Genomic DNA, 7,446 nt, shown 5'->3' with positions numbered 1-7,446 from the left:
TATATATATGTATATATATATATATATATGTATTATATATATTATATTTATTATACATATTGTATATTATATATAATATATATTTATGTAATTATTTATATTTATTTATTTATATTTAAATAAATAAATATAAATATAATAAAAAGAAGAAAAAAAGTCATAGAGTGGAGGAGATAGGGTACAGTTAGGGGGGCCCCACCTGCCTATACACCGCAGATAATTCATTAATAATTTAAATAAAATAGTTATTATACCCTATAAATAAATAATAAATAAAATATATAAATAAATATAATAATAAATAATATAAATAAATATATTTATTCAATGTTTATTAGGAAGAAAAAGATAAGGTCCTTATTTATAGGTGTATAGACACCTCGATTCAGCAGCAGCAGCAGCAGCAGCAGCAATAGCAGCAGCAGCAGCAAGGGGGCCCCCTTTGCATGCATAGGGCTTGCTTGTTAATTAATAATATTATTAATAATATTTATTATTTTTTTATTTATTTTTATATGTATTGTTTCCATGGATAAAGTAGATAGTTCCCCTGCTGCTGCTGCAACAGCAGCAACAGCAGCAGCAGCAGCAGCAGCAACAGCAGCAGCAGCAGCTGCTGCTGCCAGCTGCAGAATTGGCATGCAGAGAAGCCTGCAGAGCATCTTGCTGTTATCCTTGAGTTGCGTCTTGCTGAGTCTGCTGCTGCTGCTGCAGCGCAGCACGAGACTCACAAGGCAGGTGCAGCAGCAGCAGCAACAGCAGCAGCAGCAGCAGCAGCACCAGAAACAGCAGCAGCAGCAGCAGCAGCAGCAGCAATTGAGCTACAAGACCTTCCCTTTAATACATTAGGCAAATTAATTTCTTCTTTTTGTCTTCTTGCTAATCATAATAAAGAAGGAAAAGTAAATAAATAAATAAATAAATAAATAAATAAATAAATAAATAAATAAATAAATAAATAAATAAATAAAATATGCATGCAAAGACGCATGCATGCTTCTCTTTTGTTGCTGCTGTGTTTGTTCCATGCATTTGTTTTGCTGCTGCTCCCTTGGTCTGCTGCTGCTGCTGCTGCTGCTGCTGCTGCTGCTGCTGTTGCTGCTGTTGCTGCTGCTGTATTTGCTACTGCTGTGTGTCTGTGTGTGCATGCATGCTGCAGGTTGCTGCTAATAGGTTAGCTGTTCGTTTGCTGCCTCTGCTGCTGCAGTTGCTGACAGCAGAATCCTATAGATCTGTTGCTGCTGCAGCGCAGCAGCAGCTGCTGCATGCGCTGCTGCTGCATGTACACCCCACAGCAGCAACAGCATTTATATTTGCTGCTGTACATAAACTCTTAGCACCTCTATTAAACCCTACAGACACCACCACCACCACCACCGTCACCAGCAGCAGCAGCAGCAGCAGCAGCAGCAGCATAAGCGTAGAAGTATATAAGATGCTGCAGCAGGGGCCCCCTCCTCCTCGTGCTGCTGCTGCTCTTGAGTTATGTCTTCGTTATAATGAGTTCTTCCTCTCGGGTGTATTGGCACCTTCTTCTTCTCCTCAAGAAGCAGAGAAGCTGCTGCTGCAGCTGCTGCAGCAGCAAGAGCAGCAGCAGCAGCAACAGCAGCAGCAGCAGCAGCAGCAGCAGCAGCAGGGTTGGGGTATAGAAGATATTAGATGGCGTTGGTTGTTTTGGGCCCTTGCATGCCCATCAATAAGTTCTGTGCGCAGCAACGCTAGACAGCTGCTGCAGCTGCTGCAGGACCAGCAGCTGCAGCAGCAGCAGCAGCAGCAGCAGCAGCAGCAGCAGCAGCAGCGGGGGGCATGGAATTGCTTCAAGACAGTATTAGAATCCTTAGAGGAATTTTCTCCTCATCTATTAGAGCAGCAGCAGCAAACAATAAGAGGTCTATGTGTTGCTGCTGCTAAGACAGCAGCAGCAGCAGCAGCAGCAGCAACAGGAACAGCAGCAGCAGCAGCAGCAGCAACAGCAGCAAATCCTCTACAGGTACAGCCTCTATGGATAGAGTTGCTGCTGCTGCGTGGATTTACTCATGATAACTCTATGCTGCGTCGTAATTTGCTGCTATGCATCCTAGACATTTGCTGCAGCAGCAGCAGCAGCAGCAGCAGCAGCAAGAGGAGCAGCAGCAGCAGCAGCAATATATTATATAGTATAACAAGTATATTTATATATAATAGTTTATTTAGTCTTCTTTCTTCTTCTTCTTTCTTCTCTCGTGGTGCTGACTGCAGAGCAGCAGAAGCAGCAGTTAAGAGATTCTTGCTGCTTAGGCTTATATTGGAGACGCAGCTGCAGCAGCAGCAGCAGCAGCAGCAGCAGCAGCAGCAGCAGCAGCAGCAGCAGATGGAGATCGTACGTCTTGGCTGTGTTGCAGTGTATATGCAAGCTGTAGGCCGCTGCTGCTGCGCATACACCCCAATGCGTGTCTTCTTAGAGGCTCTGCTGCTGCCTGAGCAGCAGACACTATGGCAGCAGCAGCAGCAGCAGCAACAGGAGGAGGAGCAGCAGCAGCAGCAGGGAGGGGAGGAGTTGCAGCAGCAGTGGCAGCAGCAGCAGCAGCAGCTGCTGTGCGCTGTGCGTCTGCTGCTGCAGTCTATTGCTGCGCAGCCCCATAGTGTTAGGGGAGGCCTATATGAGTTGCTGCTGCAGTGTTTAGCTATGCATGCAGCGCATGCAGCAGCAGGAGCAGCAGGACCAGCAGGAGCAGCAGCAGCAGCAGCAACGCATGCAAAGTGTGTATCTTTCTTTGGTTTTATCTTTGCTGCTTTGCCACAAACTTTCTTCTTAAGACAACTGCAGCAAGCAGCAGACTACTGCAGCAGCAGCAGCAGCAGCAGCAGCAGCAGCAAGGATCCCCCCGCGTTGCTGCAGTTGCTGCTTGCTGCCTTTAACTCTGTTGAAGCCTTCTCTGCTGCAGTGCAGCAGCAGCTGCAGCAGCGGCTGCAGCAGCAATCCAGTGCTGCTATGCAGTCATACGATTCGCAGCAGGAGCAGCAGCAGCAGCAGCAGCAGCAGCAGCAGCAGAGCTATGAAGCCTTTATGCTTTGCCGTCTTGTTGCTGCTGCTGCTGCTGTTGGGCCAGACAAAGAACTCTTTCGGGTGAGCTGCTGCTGTTGCTGCTGCAGCTGCTGCTATTGCTGCTGCAGCTGCTGCTGTTGTTGCTGCTGCTGCTGCTGTTGTTGCTGCTGCTGCTTTTGCTGCTGTTGCTGCCGCTGTTGTTGCTGTTGGTGTTGTTGTTGCTGCTGCCAGTGTTTTCTGTGTCTGTATTTGCTGCTGCTGCTGCTGCAGCCATGCATGCATGGATTTGCTGCTGCTGTGGTTGTGGGGCTGCTGCAGAAGTTGGCATCCTGCTGCTACGGGGATGGCACTGCATGCAATCAGCAGCAAGAGCAGCAGCAGCTGCTGCTCTTAGCTGCTATGAGCTGCGACGGTGTAGCTTTCCCTTTGCAAGAGCAGCTGCAGGAGCTGCAGCAGCAGCAACAGCAGCAGCAGCAGCAACAAGAGCAGCAGCTGCAGCAGCAAATCCCTTCAGTTTCCTCGGTAAGCACTTCTGCCTCCAGCCCTTTATATCCAATCAGCAGCAGCAGCAGCAGCAGCAGCAGCAGCAGCAGCAGCAGCAGGACTTGCTCTGTTGCTTGTTGTATAATAAAAAGTGTTGCATGCATGCATGTGTTTGCTGCTGCTGCTGCTGCTGCTGCAGCAAATAGAGAGGATTGCTCTTCGGGTGTATAGGCACCTCTATTATTTAGCAGCAAAACTTCTTGCTGCTGATGGACAAGGAGGAGACACCGCAAACAATGAACAGTAATACTTGCTGCTGCTGCTGCTGCTGCTGTTGCTGCTGCTGTTGCTGGTGTTGCTGCTGGTGCTGTTGCTGCTGCTGTTGCTGCTGATGCTGTGTACTGCTGCTGCTGCTCTTGCTGCTGCAGCTACTGCTTCTACATTTGTCTCATTTGCTGCATTTGGTGCATTTGTTGCTGCTGCTGCATTTGTTGTTGCTGCTGCTGCTGCTGCTGTTGGGGTGTATATGCAGCTCATTATCTGTATATAAAGAAATAAATTTATATAAATTTATTTTATATATAAAAAGAGACCTATCTTGTCTTCGTTATTTATTTCTTTTTTCTTCTTTTTCTTCTTTTTCTTCTTCTTTTCTTCTTATCTTATCCAATACATCAATAAAGGATTATATTCAGCCTCTTCCTGCTGCTAACAATAGCAGCAGCAACAGCAGCAACAGCAACAGCAACAGCAACAGCAGCAGCAGCAGCAGCAGCAGCAGCAGCATTATGAATCCATCAAACCCTGTGCATGCACTCTTAGCAACATCTTTTGCTATTTTGGGGCTTTGGGGCATTCAGAGCGATAAACAACATACACCAGGTAAATAGTATATGCATGCATGCATGCATGCATGCATATATATACTATTCATGCATGCATGCATGCATGCATGCATGCGGTGTATGTTGCATGCATGCATGCATGCTTGATGTGTATATTGAATGCGTGCATCCATACATGCATGCATGCATGCATGCATGCATGCATGCCTAAGGGCTTTGGGTACCTCCTTGCATGCATGCATGCATGCATGCATGCACGAGCAATACGCACGCACGAATGCATGCATACATGCATGCATGCATGCATGCATGCTGCTGCTGTGTGAGCCTTAGGTCATCTATTGGCAGTGACGATAGCGATTAGTGTTATTGAAGCTTTCTGCTGCAGCTTGAGTGTACCTACTGCAGCAGCAGCAGCAGCAGCAGCAGCAGCACCAGCAGGAACAGCAGCAGCAGCAGCAGCAGCAGCAGCAAATAATACTACTTTCTTACGAGGAGTATGGGGCTGTATTAACGTTTTATTTGCATGCAATATAAACAGGAAGACATTAAGACAATTAAATTTCTCTTCTCCCTTAGAGTTATATAATAGTAAGTCTTGCTGCTGCTGCTGCTGCTGCTGCTGCTGCTGCTGTTGCTGTTGCTGTTGCTGCTGCTGTTGTTGCATTATGTTTGTCTTGCTATGTAGTTGTTATTGTCTCCTTTTTTTATTTGTCTCTTTCTTCTTTTGTGTCTCTTTTTGTGCAGCAACACCAACAACAGCAACAGCAACAACACCAGCAGCAGCAACAGCAGCAGCAACAGCAGCAGCAACAGCAGCAGCAGCAGCAGCAGCAGAATATATATATGACCCTGATATATGTCCGTTACCTGAGGGCATGCGTCCCCTTGATTCATGGGGAAGTGTAGGTTTGCTGTTTAGCAGCAGCAGGAGTGCTGCTGCTGCTGCTGCTCTTGCTGTTGCTCCCCTTCGTGATGCAGCAGCAGCAGCAGCAGCAGGAGAAAGAGGGGAATGCATTGATATATTTAAGGATCTGCTGCCACCTAATATTGTTGCTGCTGCTCCTGCTGCTGCTGCTGCATGCACACAAAGGATTCAATCCCTGCAGCAGCAGTATTGGGGCTTGCTGCTGCCCCAGGTAACAGTTCCTGCTGCTGCTGCAGCAGCAGCAGCAGCAGGAGGAGAAGGAGAAGCAGCTGTATTCTGTGAGGAGACAGCTCGTGCTGCAGCAGAAAAAGTTGCTGCTGGTCCTATTGGGGTGTCTTTGCTGCTGCTGCAGGAGATAGTAGACAGCAGCAGCAGCAGCGCAGCAGGACTGCTGCATGCAGCAGCAGCATTTGCTATACCCACCCTTACAGCTCCTATCTTGGGGCCCCCTAGCAGAGAAGGGGGCCCCCCTTCCTCCTCTTGCTCAGCAGCAAAAACACCAGCAGGAGCAACAGAAGCAGCAGCAACAGCAGCAAGAGCAGCAAGAGCAGCAACAGCAGCAGCAGCAGCAGCAGCATTTCGTTATTTTGCAGATAATTATTTATTATATATAAAAGAAAGAAGAGAGACACAAATAACAATTAATTTATTAGGGGGTTTATGTTCATTATTTATGCATCCTTTGTTGCTGCAGACAGAAGGAATAATATATAATATACTGCAACAGCAGCAGCAGCAGCAACAGCAGCAACAGCAGCAGCAACAGCAGCAACAGCAGCAGCAGGGAGAGGAAGAGGAAGAAGAATATAATTTAGATATTTGTTTCTCTTATTATTTTGCTAAAGAAATCCTTAAAGAAGGACATAAAAGTTTAGCCCTATCTAGGGCTATCGTCTGTAAACCCTAAACCCTAAACCCTAAACCCTAATAAACCCTAATAAACCCTAATAAACCCTAATAAACCCTAATAAACCCTAATAAACCCTAATAAACCATAATAAACCATAATAAACCCTAATATACCCTTGTAAACCCTAGATAATAATCACTAAACTCTTAACATGACTAAACACTAATAAACCCTAATAAACTGTAAACCCTCGTATGCGTGTTACTTAGGGTTTAGGGTTTAGGGTTTACTGCTAGGATACCAATATTGCTGCACAAGTATCATCAGTTGCTGCTGCTTCTGTTGCTGCTGTTTCTTTTCCTCATCTACTGCTATGTGTGCGTCTGCTGCGTTTGCTGCGTTTGCTGCTGCTGCTGCTGCTGCTGCTGCTGCTGCTGCTGTTGCAGTACCTTTATTATCTTCTTTATTTACAATAGGAGGATGTATAAATAACAATATATTTAGGGTTTATAAATTACCCCGTCCTTATGTCTTGCTGCTGACGGATTTGCTGCTGCACCGTGAGTTCGTGCTGCTGGATGGAGACAGCAGCAGCAGCAGCAGCAGCAGCAAACCTGCTGATCCTTTTATTGATCCTAGACCACCACCACCATGCTGTGCATACACCCCAACACTCACACATCCACACACCAGCAACAGCAGCAGCAACAGCAGCAGCAGCAGCAACAGCAGCAACAGCAGCAGCAGCAGCAGCAGCAGCAGCAATGGGCATTATATAGATATATCTGCAACAGAGGAACTTTCTTCCTTTTTATTCTCTGACCCTACAACAGCAACAGCAGCAACTACCGCCATCAGCAGCAGCAGCAGCAGCAGCAGCAGCAGCAGCAGCAGGAGCAGCAGGAAGTATGGAGAATTAGAGGTATTAGCTAATAAGGAAGTATTTATAAATTATATAAATAATATAAATAATAATAATAATAATAATAATAATAATAATATTAATCGTTTCTTGCTGCTGCAGCAAACTCCTTCTTTTTTACGTCTATTTACTCTTGCTATCTTAGATGCTGTTTGTTATCGTCTATCCAACTGCAGCAGCAGCAGCAGCAGCAGCAGCAGCAGCAGCAGCAAGAGCAGCAGCAACAGCAGTAGTAGTACTAGTTGCTGCAGCAGCAGCAGCAGCAGCAGCAGCAGGGAAGAAAAGACACAACAAATAAATAATTATCTAAGGGAGATTGTCTCTTCTATCTATGATGAATTAATTAAGAGAGCTATACAAGAGCAGCAGCAGCAGCAGCAGCAGCAGCAGCAG

The 7,446-nt window shown here is 46.3% G+C and overlaps 1 protein-coding gene across 1 annotated transcript; it reads left to right on the top strand.

The window, feature by feature from the left end:
• Positions 1 to 1,435: 1,435 nt before the first annotated feature.
• Positions 1,436 to 4,058, top strand: EMWEY_00040310 (RNA methyltransferase, TrmH family domain-containing protein, putative; the record flags this gene model as incomplete). Its single annotated transcript, XM_013478761.1, has 4 exons — positions 1,436 to 1,990; positions 2,297 to 3,106; positions 3,344 to 3,547; positions 4,041 to 4,058. 4 exons carry the CDS (start codon positions 1,436 to 1,438, stop codon positions 4,056 to 4,058), a joined length of 1,587 nt encoding a protein of 528 aa, XP_013334215.1.
• Positions 4,059 to 7,446: the final 3,388 nt, after the last annotated feature.

This window comes from Eimeria maxima, genomic scaffold, assembly GCF_000499605.1.
Source record: "Eimeria maxima Weybridge genomic scaffold, Emw_scaff659, whole genome shotgun sequence".
NCBI lineage: Eukaryota > Apicomplexa > Conoidasida > Eucoccidiorida > Eimeriidae > Eimeria > Eimeria maxima.
The sequence above is the reverse complement of the archived record's forward strand: the minus strand, read 5'-3'. Positions and strand labels throughout refer to the sequence as shown.